Source organism: Cyprinus carpio, chromosome B6 (assembly GCF_018340385.1).
Source record: "Cyprinus carpio isolate SPL01 chromosome B6, ASM1834038v1, whole genome shotgun sequence".
Lineage (NCBI taxonomy): Eukaryota > Metazoa > Chordata > Actinopteri > Cypriniformes > Cyprinidae > Cyprinus > Cyprinus carpio.
In genome coordinates, this window is record NC_056602.1 from 2,187,159 (window position 1) to 2,207,604 (window position 20,446).

The 20,446-nt window shown below is 35.5% G+C and overlaps 2 protein-coding genes across 5 annotated transcripts in view; both read left to right on the plus strand.

Moving 5' to 3' along the window:
• Positions 1 to 20,446, plus strand: part of LOC109056731 (E3 ubiquitin-protein ligase TRIM39-like) — an 820,810-nt gene that overhangs the window by 570,376 nt on the left and 229,988 nt on the right. The window lies entirely within an intron of this gene.
• On the plus strand, positions 1,974 to 19,841 carry LOC109090212 (protein-glutamine gamma-glutamyltransferase 2-like). Its single transcript, XM_042725286.1, has 13 exons — positions 1,974 to 2,110; positions 5,274 to 5,453; positions 9,107 to 9,325; positions 9,470 to 9,588; positions 10,747 to 10,875; positions 11,129 to 11,309; positions 14,036 to 14,171; positions 14,363 to 14,466; positions 15,795 to 16,034; positions 16,117 to 16,392; positions 17,397 to 17,557; positions 17,660 to 17,796; positions 19,267 to 19,841. Exons 1-13 carry the CDS (start codon positions 2,107 to 2,109, stop codon positions 19,415 to 19,417), a joined length of 2,037 nt encoding a protein of 678 aa, XP_042581220.1. The 5' UTR covers positions 1,974 to 2,106; the 3' UTR covers positions 19,418 to 19,841.

Below are 20,446 nucleotides of genomic sequence, written 5' to 3' on the forward strand. Positions count from 1 at the left end.
AATGTGCTGTGTTTCAGTGGAGAGTTCCGTGTCCTCAGGAGAAAGTGTTAGTTGCTTTAGCAGTTCTGGTCACAGCTGCTCGTCTGTGATTGGTGGAGACTGTGACCACGCCCAATCTGAGGCGCCTGTCATTGGTGTGAAAAAAAAGCGTGTGCCCACAACCACGAATGCAGCATGAAACCCACTAACCCACCAGGTCAAACCAGGGACCACTCGTGCACTACAGTACGGCATACAGATTTATCTGTTTTGATAGTGCTTATGGAATTTCTACATTGTGCATTACCATTTCTGAGACATTTAAGCTATTTTATAGCTATTTTTCATTTTTATATATATAATATTCTGCATATTTATTTTTTCATTTACTCTCTTTGTTCTTTACATACACAATCAACGAACAACAATCAAAATAAAACCAAATTAAATACCATCCCATATTTTAATATCATACCGTAATAACATCATGCTTTTATGTTATCAGGCCCATCCTTTTCACCTTTTTACCTTTTATACCTATCGATCCTGTGAAACTCTAAAATAAAGTTTATTTTATTTATTTATTTCAGTGTGAGTCTGTGGACTAACTTTTAAATGTTAAAAACGTTCAAAAACTTTTGTTTGTTTTTTATTTCTGTTTCTGCTTAGCCTTATTGCACAGGTGATGAAACACAAACAGTGGTGTAATCTTTTAATAAAATTGCTTTGATAAAATAAACAACTGAAGAGTTGTCATAAAGTCTCTGGTCTGCAAGAAATTATTTAATTCTCAGTGGAATTTATTTTCAATGCACTGATTTATAAAAAGAATCAAACTTATTTCTGTAAAACTTTGAATGAATGTGGAAATGTTTTTTAAACACACACACACACACAAAAAAAACTTGGCTCTTCAGCGCTTCTTCAGGTGCTGTAGCACCACTGCCATACAAAAAAAAAAAAAAAAAAAAAACATTAAGCCCCTGTATATTTCTTTAAATGTTCTGTTACTCTTTCTTAGTCTCTTAGTTTAGTTAAGGAAAGGATTTAAAAAAAAAAGACTTTAAAATACAGTGTATTTCCTGAAGATAATGTGGTTCTCAACCTTTTTGCCTCCAAGGCCCCCCATAAGGAAATATTCCAGGGCCCCCACACAAGACTTTTTGACATATGAGATATGAGAGTGGAATAACAAATCAAAAATCTAAGGAGGAGAATGAGCTTCCTCTTATGGTTCTACATAGCAGCATTTGACAAAGGTGCTTTATAGCACATAAAAATAACTCCATTCCCTGTGCGTATGAGCCAATGAACCACCTTTAGAGCTATTTAGCACCAATTTTTAGAGTGTAGATAACAATTAAGGTCATTTTTGGAAAAGGGATGCTAGTAAAGTTGGGCTATACATTGCAAAACCGAATAACTCCATTGCGAAACATCCTGTAAAAACCACAATAGAAATGCTTTAGGACTGACGTGTTTCGTATTTTCCTGTCTGTCTGTCTGTCTAGACATTGGATTCATCTCAAGATTTCATAGTTCTTAATATTTACTGATGTTTGTGGTGGTGTTCGACTTACCAGAATGATGTCAACTTTCTACAGAATGATGTCATTACAGGACTGGCTTTTGTTAGTTAAAGGGATTTTTTAACTATCTAACAGCAACAAATAACAGGATGGAAAGTGAGGACAAATGATATAAAAGGCCTATAAAATTATTACCAATTAATAACATTCTCAAGAAAACATTCCAATTACAGACAGGAAAAACTGAAGACACACCTAAAAGATAATTTTTTTTTTCTTTTAGCAGCACCCAGAGACATGACAAAACAAATCCACTCAAATAGCATAAAATTTTGTGATTATATATACAAAATAACATTATTAAAACGCGAGGTCTTATTCAGTGTAATAAGTCAATATTACACTATCAAGCAAATGCAAAGAAGGAGTGAGTAATATGTACTGTGTGTCCCTGAGGTCTGTACGCGCTCGTGGGCGTGACGCTCTGACGCAACGCTCCGACGCACCGCTCCAGACAATAAAGGAGCGCGTGAATGTGAGAGATCGCGCACACTTTGGCTGTCACTGGATCTCCGCAACACTAAAGCACAGCATCAACATGGGTATGTGCATTTCACACTGTATTTGCAATTGTTTTCAACCTGAAGATGCTAGAGTTATGATTGTTTACTATTTATCCACTTGTATCTATCATATTGTCTGTTTTGCATCACGCTACAAAAAGTTTGATGGTGTTGTAGTTGCTCTCTCTCTCTCTCTCTCTCTCTCTCTCTCTCTCTCTCTCTATTTGTTCTGACTTTTTAAAAACTTGTGAATGTGTAACATAAGGTAATGCATAATAAATCCGTCATATTAAATAATACATTTGAATAAAGCCAGGTGGCCATTTGATTTTACTACATTAAGAATATTTTAGGTTACCTGTTTTTCAACACTTTACACCTAGATTATTGATAGATTTAAATGCATTTATTATGCTAAACTTTATTCATTCATTTATTGTGTGTGCATTGGTTTTGTCCATGATGGGTCAAACGCATCATCTACGATGAAATGCACTTGCTTTTAATTTCTTAACATCAACTACTGTAATTATTTACAGCCTTTATTGAGCACAAATATTAAATTCAGCAGTTTTATTTACTGCAGTTCTTCATCTCCACCTGAGACACTGTTACATTCACTGAAGCATCTCTGTTGGATTGGCTTAAATGAATAGTACACTGTGGTCAGTTATACAGTATGGTGTTATTATATGGCATGTAATGAGTGCTGGGTGTGTGTCAGGTTTATGTAGTGTGTCATAAACTCACTATGTACTGTACTTTCCATGGCTGCATGTGAACGTTCTTTTGAAGAGTCTCAGTGAATGAGTTTATATGGCATGCAAAAATTATGTCTATAGAGCTACAGACAGCTGTTTACCATGCAAATATTTACCAAGGGTCATAATGATTAAAAATAGTACACCAAAAATAGTGACCGTACCATAAAGGGAAAATTACAGCAAGGAATTTCGTGAGGGGAGGAGAATCAAAGACTCACTATTTCACTCACCTCCTTATAAAAGCTGCTCTCACTGGTTTGATATTGTTTTATTCATGCTTTGCTCGTTGAAATGTGTGAGCAGATTGTTTGTGGCTGGAGAATACCTGTGCAGGTTTATCCTGACAGAGCGTCTGCTCTACATATGCATTCATATCAACAGCATCAGTCAGTCTGAAAGCTAAACAGAGGTGTGTAAGCCAGCAATGAGACACAGACTTCTCTTTAGACCAGGACTAAAGCTGGTAAAGATTACGACACCGGGTTTACTGATAGAAAACAGAGAACACCCCACTGGGCACATTCCTCATTAAACACACACACACACACACACACACACACACACACACACACACACACACACACACACACACACACACACACACACACACACACTCACTCACTATCTATCTATCTATCCTCGTTCGGTCTGAAACTAATTTTCTGACCACAGGGTTGTTAGTTTACGACACACTACAGAGAGAAACTCAATCTGCATTCCCATGAGTCTCTAGTAATTTGAAAGTCCATCCATCTCTCTACCTTTCTCTCTATTCAAGATAAATGGATTGACTAAGAATCCCCAAACTTTCCATTAATATCACATAGTCCAGATGTTTGACAAAGACCATCACAATATTGTATAAAATGATGTCATTTCAGAATTTTTGCTAAGATATTCCATCTCATTACAACATTTCAGGACGTAAATGAAACACTATTTAATGACAGCCTATAATCTTTTGCTAATTTTCCTAAAGTGTTAGTTTTATTTAAACAAGACCCACATTTTTAGGGTATAATCAAGAGATTATTGAAATCTAGAGAAGGACCGACAATGAGACACTCTGAATTTTTTATGTAAGTCTCACATAATAATAAAATATTATTTCATTTTCATTTTTTATAGTGTTATTAATTTCATAAATATGTATTTATTTTATTAATAATAAAGTACAATACCATTTAAAACAACTTAAAAAGCATATGGGAAGGATTAAATAAGAGAAACTTTATATGTTGAGATGATTTAGAACTGAATTACTGAGTGTCGGCGGTCAATCAGTGACAGACATGTCTCAATGAAGTGTCCTTGAAGATGGCATCTGTTAAACATAAACCACATGCTTCACATGTGCAATGCATTCTTTACATTGTATCTCCTTTCCAGACTCTCCTAGAAACATTCAAGCATCTCAATATCAACAGACCTGAAACACACTTTATGTCATTGTAATACAATAGTGGGTTCCTTGATCGGTATATTGTTAACTTAAAATTGCTTTAAGACTGCAGGTTTCTTAGCTTTCCAGATTTACTGAATCATGGCTTTTTGTTGTCAAACCTCAACTATTATTGTGTACTTATAAACCCATCGTAACCAAACACTTTATTTAAAACACAGCAGGGAATACAAGTGAAATTCCTTTCTTCCAGGGCGATGTCCACTTAAAGCATTAAGAGTGAATGCACTCAAACCTCACCTCAAGGAAATATCCTGAAAGTAAACAGAGCATATGGGGAATGCTCTTATGCTATGAAAGGCATGCTCATAAATGATGGTCAACAGGAGGTCACACTTTGTCTAAATTTTAGAAGAACCTTTTAGAAGAACCAAGTGCAGTGCATAATTGCAGTGACATATATACAGTATATATATATATATATATATATATATATATATATATATATATATGTACATGTATATGTATGTAGGACGAGTCTTACTTTAATTCATTGATTAGATGGTGATGTGTGTCACTATATAGTTACAAAGCCTAAACATTGGGTTGAGGTGCGTTCTAAATTTGCACAGTTGCTATTTGTATTATATTACTATTTCCAGAAGAAAATTCAATAAACAGTTGTTAACAACAACAACAACAAACATTGTAACATTGTAACATGTAAACATGTACTCATTCATAAAGTCATTTGTTTAATTCCTGAATGAATCAGTGTTTATGAATGAACTTGTTAAATAAATAATTCAATGAGAGACTTATTAAGACAGTCACTTGTCGCCACCTACTGTAACACCAAAGTAACCTACAGAAATAATTACTTTAAAATCCTCACCACACACACAGTTTGTAACACAAGTGCAATGATACAAACAGCAGTTTGACCAGTCAGATCAAAAGTCATGGTTTTTGTTAATGCTTCAGTGATGTTTATGCAGACAGAGCAGTAAAGATCATTTATCCTGTTCTCACTCAGCTCTGGACATCGGCACCTGGGATCTGGCGTGTCAGTTCAATAACACGGATCACCACACAGAGCTGAACGGCACTGACCGGCTGATCGTACGGAGAGGACAGGCCTTCACCATCAACCTGTACCTGAACTCCGGCTCTTACCAGCCCGGATACAGCCAGCTGCACATCACTGCAGAGACAGGTATGCCCAGAGATTATAACCTATTATTTTAATACCCCAGCTAACAGGGAACATTTTTTTTAAAATGTTTCTTTCAAAATTATGAACAAATATTCTTTCAGTAACATTTATAGAACATTCATTCAAAGTTATGATGGAATGTTCTATCCTGGAATGTTTTAGTTGGACGTTCACCTGTTAATGTTTTTTTTTTTTATGTTACAACTTGTTTCAGATTGTTCAGAGAACATTCAAATGGAACAGTCCCATAATGTGTGCAAAAATAGAATGTTCCCTAAACGTTCACACAACCAAGGAAAAACGTTTTTTACATTTTAAAAACTGGATATTTTGAATGTTATGGCAACATTCAGAAATAATGCATTCATTACTAAACAGGAATGTTATCAAAACATTCTTACAGCATATTCATTCGTTCAGAAGAAGTCTAAAAACACCTTGATTTTAAAAATAGCTGTGACAGCAATATAAAACTGTTTGTTAATAATCAGAATGATCAGTTCTGTTTTGGAACACTCAAATGGCAGGAATTCCCCTTACAATATTATGCAAACAATTCCAGAAGCTATCTATAGTTCCTGCATTTCAAAAGGGGATCAAGTTCATTCTTTATAAGTAATATAAAGAAATGAAACATAATAGTCAACACGAGCAGTTGAGGATGAAGGTTAACACTACAGAGGGAATGTCAGGGCTCTTGTTGGACTTTCTGTATTACAGATTCTGTCATGTTTTGGAGCTGGAGCAAGAGATAACATGAAGACATTAGTGAACACAAAGGGAGGCAGCAGTGTGTAAACGCTGGCGTTCAGACAGGAAAGACTCTGCTCAGACTCAGATAACTCTTATGTCAAGAAAACAAGACGATCTGGCGTGTTTAACGGAATCTGTGATGAGATATCACACAACTCCTTAGAAGTTATCAAAGAGTCAAGTACAAAACTATTGGTTTTGGTGAATGTTTAAAAAGTGCCTTTTGTCTTTCTTAGTGGCATGAGCCAAGAACCACACAACTTCTTTAGAAAGAGAATAATAGACTACTAGAATAAGATATTTAGGAAATACTAAGTTTAAGTTTAATAATAAGCACAAACATGTTTTGCAGACAGTCAGAAGCATGCAGACCTCCAAACCATGAACGTCAGTGACAAGCAATTTATCTCACTGAAATAGAAACTGATGCACTTTTTCCATCCACATTTTGGGATGTTACATAAAAAAAAAAAAAAAAAAATTAGATGCAAACTTTAAGAGGAGCATAACATATTAAAATGCACATAAAAACTTCATCAGTCAAAAGATAACTGATGTTTAAGTGGATCATCAAAAAATTGAAAAACTGTCATCATTTACTCACTTCATGTTGTTTCAAAACTGAAAACAGTTTTTGTTCTCTGCTGAACACAAAAGAAGATATATACACACACACACACACACACACACACACACACACACACACACACACACACACACACACATACATATATATATGTACAGACCCACACCCAATGTACACACACACACACACACACACACACACACACATATATATATATATATATACATATATATTAATTTTGGTTCTCAAAGGAAACGGAAGACAGTGACACCCATTGTTCTATAAAAAAATAAAGCAGAATATGGCAGAAGAAAGATTTGGAATGACACAAGGGTGAGTAAATTATGACTGAATTTTATTTCTTTTTTTTGGGTGGACTGTGCTTTTTTGTATTTTATAATAGAAAAAATTGTAATGGTCATGAAAACCAACCATAAAACTCAATAAACAATATTCACTTATACCAAAATAAAACTAACCCATCAAAAAGAACATTAACTTTTATTTTCTTAGACCAAGACAAACTAAAACTCACCCATGATTCAGAAGTTTTGTTGATTTTTTATAGTACTGACGGGATAGTCACACTCGAGTGCTCTGGAGCGAGTTCAAAGGAGTGCTTTTCTGGAAAATGTCCAAGTCTGAGCACATGGAATCGCAGCATGTGTATTTGTCCGGTGGCCTTTAAACCCGGGGTCAGTGAGAGCTCACATTTCCAGAGACACAGCTGGAGACACATTCCTGACCGTCGTTTAGGCTTAAAGGAGAGGGGATTTTAGTGTGAATATGGAGAAATATTCTCGTTCAAACTGCTGATCGTATCTGTGAAGGTCTTTAAGTCCAGAACAATGTGAACTTTGTGACACCCTGAGGGGCCAAATTACATAAGCTCAGACGAAACAATGCATCCCTACAGAACCCTTCATACTCAAAGCAGAAGATCTGTCCTGCAACAAAGCAATTTTTTTTTTAAAACAGCAACATTATAGTGGCTGTTTTTCTAAAGATTCAGCATAAAATGGCTGAATTATTTATGTTTTTCTACTGAGCTTGTAGTCAATGCATTCTGGGGTTGCAATATCCATGATTATACTACAGGGCCATTGAATGCTTGAATCTGATTAGCTGATGAACTTTCTAAGGTGTGCAATTATTTTCTGGGAAACGCACAGCGAACGTAGTTCCAGGCAGCACTCTTGACCGCATTACAGTTCCATATCACTTCGCATATTTAACTGTAATAACGGAAATTACAGGACTAACAAAAACAACAACAAGATAGACAATTTTCCACATGACATTTCTCACTAGCAAGGTACTAACAGCGCTGTTTAGACACGCTGCCGCAGAACACTGTTGAGTGTTCAATGGCTCAAGCCTCCATTACCAGCTTTAAAATGACATTTTGGAACCAGCAAAAGAGGCGTTGGAAGAGATCCAGAAGAAATAATCCTACTCACAATAGCGATTTAAGTACAAAAAATCCCTTTAAATATATCATCTGATCGATGTCTTGAGGTGTGGTAACCGTAGTATAAGCGGAATAATTTACTCCGGGCTATTGAATTATTAGAAAAATAATGCACACCCGAGGTGTATAAACAAGTGCATTATTTTCCTAATAATTGAACGGCCAGTCGTCAATTATTCCTTATATATTACATGTAATGCTGACTAAATTAACATGTATGAAAAACATTTACTTTAAAGCAAATGTAGTTGTTCTTACTGATGTTCTTTTGTGAATAAAAATGAGAGCTTTTACCAAGGCTTCATTTATTTGATCAAAAATACATTTTTACAATTTAAAATAAGGGTTTTCTATGTAAACATATAGTAAAGTGTAATATATTCCCGTGATGCAAAGCAAAATTTTCAGCATCATTACTCCAGTCTCTAGTGTCAAATGATTCTTCAAAAATCATTCTAATATACTGATTTGCTGCTTATTATCAGTGTGTTTTTTTTTTTTCTGGATGCTATGATAAATATAAAGTTCAAAAGAACAGCATTCATTTCCAATATAAATCTTATACACAGCTTTACTCTTCTAAACAGTTATTTAAAAATTGGAAAATTTGGGAAAATTAAAAATATGTATAACTTTCCTGATCACTTTCTAAGTGACCCATACACAACATTTAATCATATTTTGGGTAATTTCCATAAAATTGCATTTAAAACTATGCAAACATACACACACACATCTTCCATAAACTTACATCCGGAAAGAGCATGGATTGCTCAGTGCTCAGTAATGAAGCTCAGTTTGGTTTTGATTGTTTTTGCTGATTTAGTTCTGATGGTTTGACAGGCCCTCAGCCGGAGGAGCAGTATGGCACCAGGGCCGTGTTTGGTCTCAGTAATGAGATCAACGACACATGCTGGAGTGCGGCTGTGAGCAGTCCGCCCGGAGACACCGTATGTCTTTCTGTCTGCACCGCTCCAGACGCTCCCATCGGCCGGTACGTCCTGACTCTAGATGAGCGCATCCAGTTCGACTTCATACTCCTCTTCAATCCCTGGTGCCCAAGTGAGTGAGAACAGATGCGTTTGGGTGTTCCTCTCGCACACGCCTTAAGGGTTCTAGACACGGATATCCTGTTCTTTATATGAACTGATGACAAAGACAGATGAGTAAGATCTCTGCGTACTCAACCCATGATCTGATTTACAGGAGATGTGGTCTACATGGACAGCGAGGAGAAACTGGCCGAGTACGTTCTGGCCCAGGATGGGATCATTTTCAGGGGCGATGCCGAATACCCAGTCCCTTTGGCCTGGTATTTTGGCCAGGTACCAACAAACACAATTACACATGTTCATGATCTAGCTGTGCTCGATACACTGAGCTCACCTCCTTAAAAACATAAACGAGTAAGACAGCAGAGACACGAATGAAGGTAAATAAGCTGGTGAGGAACATTTCACATCTCACAATCCCAAACATCGAAAAAAAATCCAAATCAGTGTTATTTTAGTATCATCACCTTGCTATCATAGTATTTATATTTTCATTATTTTTATTTTTATTAGTTTTTGTTTAGATTTTATATTAATTCTGTTTTTGAATTTTTGATTTTTTGCAAGTTTTTTATTGCATTAATTTTAATTTAAGTAATTTTTGTCTTAAAAATTCTGTTTTGCATTTTTTTTTAATATGTCTGAATTTATTTATTAATATGTCTGAATTTATTTATATGTTTTATTATATGAAATAAAAATGAAAAAAAAATTGCCTTGGCAACTAACTGGAATAAAATATGTTTAATAAAACATATACAAAATAAAACATGAATTTTTTTTTTTATAATTGAACTTTAAATGAAATTTAAATAACATATAAGAAAAAATATTTTTTAATATACATTATATTATATTTTAAAATATTAAAATATTATATTTTAAATATAATTTAAAAATTATATACATATTTATTTTCTATATTTTATTTGGTTTCTGTTGATATTTATTTCATTTCAATTAACATAAATGTTTTTTTTTATGTTTTGATGTTTTAGTTTTAGTTAACAATGACCACACTGAATCAAATCACCCACAACATCAAAAATCTTGAAGAAAAGTCTGTTTTGGTATCATTAAGATTTTTTGCATTGTAAATATGAGTTCATGTTGTGATCTCTGGTTTTTGATTGCAGACTTTACAGCACAGTTTGAGACATTGTTGAGATCTCTCCTGAAACTTTAGTGAAGAAACATGTGAGATTACTGATGCAAAACATCCTAGATGCCAGGAGTTTCAGAAAGTTATCATGTGTTCTCCATTTAATCTAATTGCTTGCTGGATCTCAGATTTTCCATTGCTAAAGGCATTTTGAGGAAAAATACCTTTTGAAAATGGTTTTACAGATTGTAAATATGCATTACGTGTGTGCAGATGTGATTGTAATGTGCATTATTTGCATGTCGACTGTATCTCTGTCATGTTTGTAGTTCGAGGAGGGCATACTGGACACTTGCTTTAGAATCCTGGACATGAATCCTAAACACAGAAGGAACCCTGGGAAGGACTGTTCTGGACGCAGAAACGTCATTTATGTCACAAGAGTGCTGAGTGCTATGGTCTGTACTCTAATTCTGAAAGAAATAAGTAACATTGCTTAATTAATTAACAAGGATGCATTAACTTGATCCAAAGTGACAGTAAAGACATTTATAATGTCACAAAAGATGCTGCTCATTTGAAACATGAAAAATAAAATGTATCCCAGTTTCCACAAAAACATGAAGCAGCACAGGTGTTTTCAGCACTGAGGATAGTAAATGTTTGTTAGTTAGCAGACATTAGGATGATGTTTTCTCATTCCCTCCGCAGATCAACAGCAATGACCGGGACTACGGCGTGCTGGAGGGCTGCTGGAAGGACACGTTTGATGGCGGCGTGAGCCCCATGTCCTGGAGAGGAAGTGTTCAGATCCTGAGGACGTGGAACAGCACTTCCTGTCTGCCGGTGCGCTATGGCCAGTGCTGGGTCTTCGCAGCCGTCGGATGTACAGGTATTATAAAAACACAAAACATGCTTTAAAAGAAGCTAAAACCATTAAAGGTCATGAGAATTTCTGTAATGAGTATGATTTTTTTCTATCTATGTCAAGCTCTAAAATATTTCATCGTAGAAGTGAATTTTTTTTTTAAGAAGTCTCTTCTGTTTAGCAAGGCTGCATTTCAGAATCAGAATCAGAAGAGCTTTTATATATAAATAGACGACAGGAGCTTCCAGTGTAGAAGAAAGTACAACATAGTGCAGACATACATAGGAATAACACAGCAGGGATGTAATATTACACTAATATAAAAAAAGAAAAACAAAACATTAAATAATGTATTATATATATACAGAAATAGGAAAAAATTTAATTGTTTAGATAAATGTACAGGTATGTTATTAGTGTGCAGATATGTTATTTACAAAGTGTGCAGTTTAATATAAATATGTCAGGTAACTATGTTAGTTGTGATGGACATTGTATAAATATGAAGATTAACTGTTCAGGTTGAATAAGGGCTGCGGGAAAAAAAAAAATGTGCCTGGCTGTTCTGGTGGTCAGTGCTCTGTAGCGCCGACCAGAAGCCAACAGTTCGAAGAGAGAGTGGGCTGGGTGTGAGGGGTCCAAGGTGATTGTTTTTAGCCCTTTTCCTCAGTCTGGAGATGTAAGGATCTTGGAGGCTGGGCAGAGGGGCACCAATGATCCTTTCAGCAGTCCTGACTGTCCGTTGCAGTCTCTTGATGTCTGATTTGGTAGCTGAACCAAATCAGATAGTTATGAATGAACACAGCACAGACTCAATGATGGCAGAGTAGAACTGTTTCAGCAGCTCCTGTGGCAGATTGAATTTCTCAGCTGGCGAAGGAAAGTACAACCTCTGCTGGGCCTTTTCACAATGGAGTCTATGTGAGTGTCCCACTTCAGGTCCTGAGAGATGGTCCAAGGAACCTGAATGACTCCACTGCAGTCATAGTGCTGTTCATGATGGTGAGTGGGGGGAGTGCAGGGGGGTTTCTCCTGAAGTCCACTATCATCTCCACTGTTCTGAGCATGTTCAGCTCCAGGTTGTTAAGACTGCACCAGACAGCCAGCTCTTTAACCTCCTGTCTGTAAGCAGACTCATCTCCGTCCTTAATGAGGCCGATGACTGTAGTGTTGTCTGCGAACTTCAGGAGCTTGACAGAGGGGTCCTTTGAAGTGCAGTCATTCGTGTAGAGAGAGAAAAGCAGTGGGGAGAGAACACATCCTTGGGGGGCGCCAGTGCTGATGCTGATGTTTGCCCAGCCTCACTAGCTGCTGCCTGTCTGTCAGGAAGCTGACGATCCACTGACAGATGGAGGTGGGCGCGGAGAGCTGTGTGAGGTTCTCTGAGAGAAGGTCAGGCATTAAGGTATTAAAGGCCAAACTGAAGTCCACAAATAAAATCCTTGCATAATTCCCAGGTCTGTCGAGATGTTGCAGAACATAATGTAATCCCATGTTGACTGCATCATCCACAGACCTGTTTGCTCTGTAGGCAAAATAGAGAGGATCCAGCAAGGGTCCAGTGATGTCCTTCAGGTAGGCCAGGACCAGTCTCTCAAGTGTCTTCTTGACCACAGACGGAAGAACGACAGATCTGTAGGCGTTAAGTCCAGTGATTTTGGGCTTTTTAAGGGCCTGAATGATGGTGGAGTGTTAGAAGCTCCAATGATCTGTTGAAGATCTGTGTGAAGATGGGGGCCAGTTGGTCAGCACAGACTTTTAAACAGGCAGGTGACACACCATCTGGGCCTGAAGCTTTTCTAGATTTTCAAGCACAGCTTGAATGGTGTGTGTGTGTGTGTGGGGGGGGGGGGGGTGTTGCAGGGGTGGTAAGTGAATGTGTGATGTGCATATCAGAGCGGATGGGGGTGGAAGACTATCCTTTTCAAATCTGCAGTAAAACACATTCAGATCGTCAACCAGTTGTTGATTCTCCACAGACTGTGGGGGTTGTGTCTTGTACATGGTGATGTTCCTCAGACCAGTCCATACTGACACTGGATCGTTAGCTGACAGCTCTTTTCTCAGCTGGGTAGTTTTTTTAGCCACTCTGATCTCCTTTGTTAGTCTGTTCCTGGCCTGGTTATACAAGAATTTATCCCCACTTCTGTAAGCATCCTCTTTGGTGTGACAAAGCTGTTTGAGTTTCCCAGTAAACCATGGTTTATCATTATTAAATGATAAGAATGTCCTGGTAGGAATGCACATATCCTCACAGAAACTGATATATGAAGTACAGTCTCTGTGAGCTCGTCCAGATCGGTAAGCTGCAGCTTCAAAAACACTCCAATCAGTGAGGTCAAAACAAGCTTGTAAATCACTCTCTGCTTCATTAGCCCATCTTTTAACAGTCCTTCAGTTTCTGCCTGTAGGTCAGTATTAGATGAACCAAACAGTGATTAGAGAGCCCTAAAGCTGCCTGTGGGACAGAGTGATATGCATCATTTATTGCTGTGTAACAGTGATCCAATATATTGCTGTCTCTGGTGGGACACTTAATGTGCTGCTTGTATTTTGGCAGTTCACGGGAGAGATTTGATTTGTTAAAATCTCTAAGAATTATTCAAATAGTGTCTGGGTACCTTTGCTCCATTTCAGTTATTTGTTCTTTAAATTGTTGTAAATTTAATTGATAAAATTAGTTACAATTATTGGTTCTGTTTTGTGTCTAAATGCAGACAGATGAAGCAGGTTCTTGTGTTTGTCCTCAGTGTCTCGCGCTCTGGGAATCCCATGCAGGGTGGTAACAAACTACTATTCTGCCCATGATACCAACAGCAACCTTGTTATCGAGCGCTATCTCAACGAGAAAGGAGAAATAGAGAGCAGCACCAGAGATATGATATGGTATGAAGAACCACATCTTTCATCCAAACGTGTTTTAAAACCCTTCTATAAAAACAAATACATACACGTAATAATTTGTCAGTCAATAAATATAAATAAAACTACAGGAAAAAACAAAAAAACACGTATTTAGACACTTCACAGTCTGGAAATGTCATTATATTGGACATTCAACAGCTTTTCTGCTGTAGGAACTACCACTGCTGGGTCGAGAGCTGGATGACGCGACCCGATCTCCCTCCGGGTTTTGATGGCTGGCAGGCGAGTGACCCGACGCCGCAGGAGAAAAGTGAAGGTGTGAAGACAGCTCTTTTCTTTCCGTCATACACCAAATCAAACATCCCTAAGCTTAAGGGGATAGTTCACCCAAAAAAGAAAATTCATGAATTTTCTTACCAGTGATATGAATTAGTTACACTGAAATAGTTATATTTATATAATATAGTATATATATAGTTATATATATATTATATATATATATATATATATATAGATTCATTAATATTAATATTTATTAATATTAATATTTTAAATCATGTTTTTATTTATAAATGTTTTATTTACTGTATATTTACAGATTACATTTTAACTTTTAGAATTTTTTTCGTGTGTTTTATTTTTAGTAGTTTTTTTGCATGACGATATAGCTTTTATTAACTTTTATTTAATTTTTAGGTTTAGTTGCTTTAGTGCATCAAGTTAAACTAAATTAAAATTATAAATAATTAGCAGATTTTTTTTTTTTTGGATTTTATTTCAGTTACCCTTTTTTATTTCAAGTCATAAAAATTATTTTAATGGTTTTTGTTTTAGTTACAGTTTTAGTTCACTGTTTATTAGTATTTTTGTCTTGTTTTCGAGTACAAATATCAAAAATGTTATATATTTTTTTGGATTTTATTTCAGTTACCTTTTATTTTATTTCAAGTCATAAAAATTATTTTAATGTTACATTTTTAATTCACAGTTTTACATCACTTTTTACTAGTATTTCTAGTACAAATTTCGAGTACAAATATATATTTTTTTTATTTTAAATCATGACTTGAAACTTACTTGAGAAGCAGAATGACTTAAGATATTACGTCTCATTTTCTGAAACGATCAAAATTAAGTGAGTTTATGCTTAAAACAAGAAAAAAATAGTCAATATAGTTCATTCAAAGGGAAAACTAATTTCTTTCTTACACTATTGGCAGTTTTTTTTTCTTCAGATATCTTGTTCTAACCAAAAACTCACTTAAATTTGATTAAAAAAAGATTCAGAAAACAAAAGTTAAATTCTGTAATTTTGCTTCTCAAGTTAATGTATCTTGATTTAAGAATGTTTAGATACTGCAAAAAAAAAAAAAAATCATTTTTAGAAGTGTGTCATCATTTAATCACCCTCATGTCAAACCCCAAAAGTTTGGTTAATCTTTTTTGAACAAAACCTTAGAGGTTTCTGTCCCTCCATTGAAATTCCAGGTAACCAATACTTACAAGATCTAAAATCATCTGCAATGAAGGCAAATAAATCAGATAACTTCTAGATTAAAGTCTTGTGAAAAGATACAATTGCTTTATATGAACAGATATTAACTTAGGCTAAAATAAGCTGAGATGTGTGTTTCTGTCTCTCAGGCGTGTTCTGCTGTGGGCCAGTTCCTGTGCGAGCGATAAAAGAGGGCGAGCTCACCCTTAAATACGATGCTCCGTTTGTGTTCGCGGAGGTGAACGCAGACTTAGTTTACACCCTGAAATATAACGATGGGAGCACAAGGAAAATTGTCAATGACCAAAAAGTGGGGCAGAAGATCAGCACCAAGAGCGTAGGCCGAGATGCGAGAGAAGACATCACACACCTGTACAAATATCCTGAAGGTAGGAACACTCGAACAAGTGCACTTCCTTCCTATAGCCATGCACGTGAAGACGAGGTTGATTTTGCGATGACCTCTTGCAGGTTCTGCGGAGGAGAGGCAGGTTTTCGAGAAAGCAAACCACCAGAACAAGCTGCTTCAGCAGAAAGGCAACCCTGGGCTGCATATCACCATCAAGCTGTCGATGGGGATCAGGAAGGGCTGTGACTTTGACGTCTTTGCAATAGTCAGCAACAACACAGAGGAGAATAAGAAGTGTCGTCTGGTGTTTGCGTCACGTGCCGTGTCATATAACGGCATCGTCGGCCGCGAGTGCGGTTTTAAAGACCTGCTGAATGTGGAACTGGCACCTGGAGGAGGTGAGCGGCCAGAACTACATTTTGTGCACCGATATTTGAAAAAACTCTTTCGGCATCCTTAAGTACTGTGCTTTGGTTGCTTCAACCTAAGTATGTAAAACAAGACTGCATGCCAGCAATGCATTGGCCAAGCATGCACATATACATTTGCATATGCATGGAGTATGTTTTTAGTCTTAGAAAAGTCACTGTAATGCATGGCCTAGAGTGGCAATGCCTATTTTTAATAAAGGTTATTTTAAAAGGAAAATTAGCAAATTAGATTTATTATTACCAGTAGTGGTAATATATTACTAATAATAATGTTAGTAAAAGCATGTACACAATTTATATATGAAGACTTCAGATGCAAAAAAAAAAAAAAAAAAAAAAAACTCCAGTCCATCTGAGATTTTTTTTAAGTGCTCATTTATACTGTTTATTTATATTTTTACTGATAACAAAAAAAAAAAAAAAATGTATAGCCTAAATGCACCGTAAGTCGCTTTGAATGAAAGCATCTGCTAAATGCATACATTTAAATGTAATGTAATAAATTTAAAAGAAAAAATCTCAGACGGACTGGAGGTTTTTGCATCTGAAGTCTTCATATATAAATTGTTTACATGCTTTAAGTAATATTATTTTTAGCAATAACAATAACTAATACATTTTTCTTACATTTATTATTATATTTATTAATATTATTTTAGACCCAAACTTATATATATATATATATATATATCTAGATATATATATATATATATATAGTATATATATATATTGTTTATTATTAATTAGTAGTATTAATAATAATATTTTATTGCTTTTCATTTAATTATTTTTATTATTATTATTATTAATAATTAACCTTTTTAATATATTTAATAATATAATAAGACATAGAACATAATCAATACTCATTTTACATTTAATTTTATTTATGATATTATAAATTGTGTAGATGCTTTGTGTTATGTTTATACTACAGCGTGCGCCTTCAATGCATTGTGTGTTTGTTTTAGAGAGGAAGGTTCCTCTGAGGCTGAACTACAGTAAATACTGTAATAATCTAATGGAGGACAATCTAATCCGTCTGGGCGCTCTGCTGATCGACTCCAGCACAAAGGAAGCCGTCATGGCCATGCGTGACATCGTGCTGGACGACCCTGAGATCAAAATCAGGGTACGACCACATTAACCACTTTCACAGTGATCACAAGTGGACATCACAACCCTATCACGTACGCACTGTCAGAGGCATGCTGATGTATGTGTGTCATTCCAGATCCTGGGAGAACCCAAAGAGAAGCGTAAGCTGGCGGCGGAGCTCACTCTACAGAACCCGCTGCCAGAACCCTTACAAGGCTGCTGCTTCACCATCGAGGGCGCAAACCTCACCGGCGGCAGCAGCATCACAGAGAAGTAAGAACTCAACAACTGTAGAACGAGACAGTACAAACATGCTTGCGTGCACTTTCTGAGATATCACATGAAAAAATGCTATATCGAAACACCAAGATGCAAATACAGTTCACAAAATGCACTATAACTGGTTGCACTTGATTCTGCAGTACATTATGTGCGCTTACAGTGTACTAACCCAAGGAAATACTGAGTAATATATGACCCTGGAGCACAAGAGCAGTCATAAGTAGCACAGGTATATTTGTAGCAATAGACAACAATACACTGTATGGGTCAAAATTATAGATTTTTCTTTTATGCCAAAAATCATTAGGATATTAAGTAAAGACCATGTTCCATGAAGATATTTTGTAAATTTCCTACCTGAAATATATCAAAACTGTATCATCATTAGTAATATGCATTGCTAAGAATTCATTTGGACAACTTTAAAGGTGATTTTCTCAATATTTAGATTTTTTTGCACCCTCAGTTTCCAGTTTTTCAAATATTTGTATCTTGAACAAATATTGTCCTATCATAACAAACCATACATCAATGGAAAGCTTATTTATTCAGCTTTCAGATAATGTATACATCTCAATTTAGAAAAATTGAGCCTTATTACTGGTTTTGTGCTCCAGGGTCACATATAAGTTAACTACATGGCTTAAGGTCATTAGGGTTAGGTCCAGAGTTAATACCTATATTTATATAACATTACAGTATATTAATTATATATTTTTTTAATATATAATAACTTGCATTATATATACTTATGTGATATAAACTATTTTAAACTAATTTTAAACAACTGATACAGACTGATATTGATAACACAGTAATATAAAGTAACTACATTAAGGATAAGGTTGAGGTTAGGATTAGGTTAATACTACTAATTATCTAGTTATTGCAATAATAATTGTATGTACACTAAAAAAGGTTTAGAAAAAAATTTCACTTATCAGTTTCACAAATAATTACAAACGGCAAGTAACGCATTTAATTAAATGTGATTTACTTCTTGTAAAACACTCCAATTGTTTTCAAAAAATAATGTTGTACAGTGTATGTACATGTAGAACAGCACTGTAAAATTAAGCATTTGTAAAATTTATTTTAGCTTATATCCATTCAATAATCCATAAAACCCATTAAATGAGTATGAGTAAATGAGTTAAACTGTAATTAAAACCCATGTAACACATAAATTTATAGATGTGCATCAAAAAATCTTTGCCTCAGAAGTAATTCACTATCACTCTATTATCATCACACTGTTTCTGTTTTAACTTTATTCCCGTTTTTTTTTTTTTGTGTGTGTGTGTGTGTGTGTGTGTGTGTGTGTGTGGTCTCTAAAACTGACTGCACATTAAACACAAAGGATACTGTTCTTTTTTATTTGAATGAACACTATTCAGACAAGGAATGTGAAAAGAATCAAATCTGTGTGGTGTCTGATGTGTAAATATTTCTTCATCTCAGACTGGAGTCACCCATCGAACCCGGGCAGGAGGCCAAAGTCAAAATCTACTTCACTCCCACTCAGTCCGGCCTGCGCAAACTCGTGGTGGATTTTGACAGCGACAAGCTGGGCCACGTTAGAGGATACAAGAACGTTATCATCGGGAAATGAGAGAACGGAATGCGAATCGTCTATTTTTCCATGTACTTGTCAGTATTCACAGAGTATTACGTCATTTTTTATATACTGTATTTTTCTAAGAATGTGAAAAACCAAGCTGGGCTTCTGCAGTAGTACGCACGCTATGTTTTAAGCACAATATGCAATAAGACATTTCAAAACATCTTTTCAATTTAAGGAAATTGAAACATGCACATTCCTAAATGTGTTTGGAAGCACATTGCACTGTGGGAAATATCATGCTGTAAAAACACAAGAATGAAAAGGATGCATGGAAGAGACGGCAATTTAACGAGATTTTTAGAAGAGAGAGTAAACATTTTACAGTATATGCAATTGTTATGTTTTTGCTTCATATATCTTTATATTCAGCTGTGACTTTTTCATTAAAAATCATTTATGCTATAATCTTGAATGGAGTGTTTTAGCCTGTTTCATTTTAAAGGGCTCACATCATGAAGAATCAAATTTGAATTATTCATATTTGAAGTGAAAATTGTCAAAAGCAACATCAGTTTGTTCACATTAATCATGAAAATGTAATGATATTATTGAGTGAGTGCCCTAAGACTTTTTTTTTTAGGTGCAAAACCCCCCATGACTAGCATCCACAGTATTTCTTATCCCATCATTTAATCCTCTGCACTTGTTTGATTTACTTCAAATGACATCCAGAATGTTACTGATCACATGCTCCTTTCCCAAACACGGTTGCTATAGGACATAAACATTTACAGTATTACAGTCAAATCAGACATTTGGCATCGTTTTCTGGCCCCATTCACTGTTGTTTCATAACGGGTAATAAATTAACTCATACAATTGCAATAAATCCTTTCTGTATGTCCTAATGTAAATATAGCAGACGCACTGCAGATAGACGAGAGTGAACTGTCATATGTGTATTTATTTTACAATTAAATATTAAAGTGAATGAACTTCATCCCTTACACATACAGTACAGGTCAAAAGTTTGGAAACATTACTATTTTTAATGTTTTTGAAAGAAGTTTCTTCTGC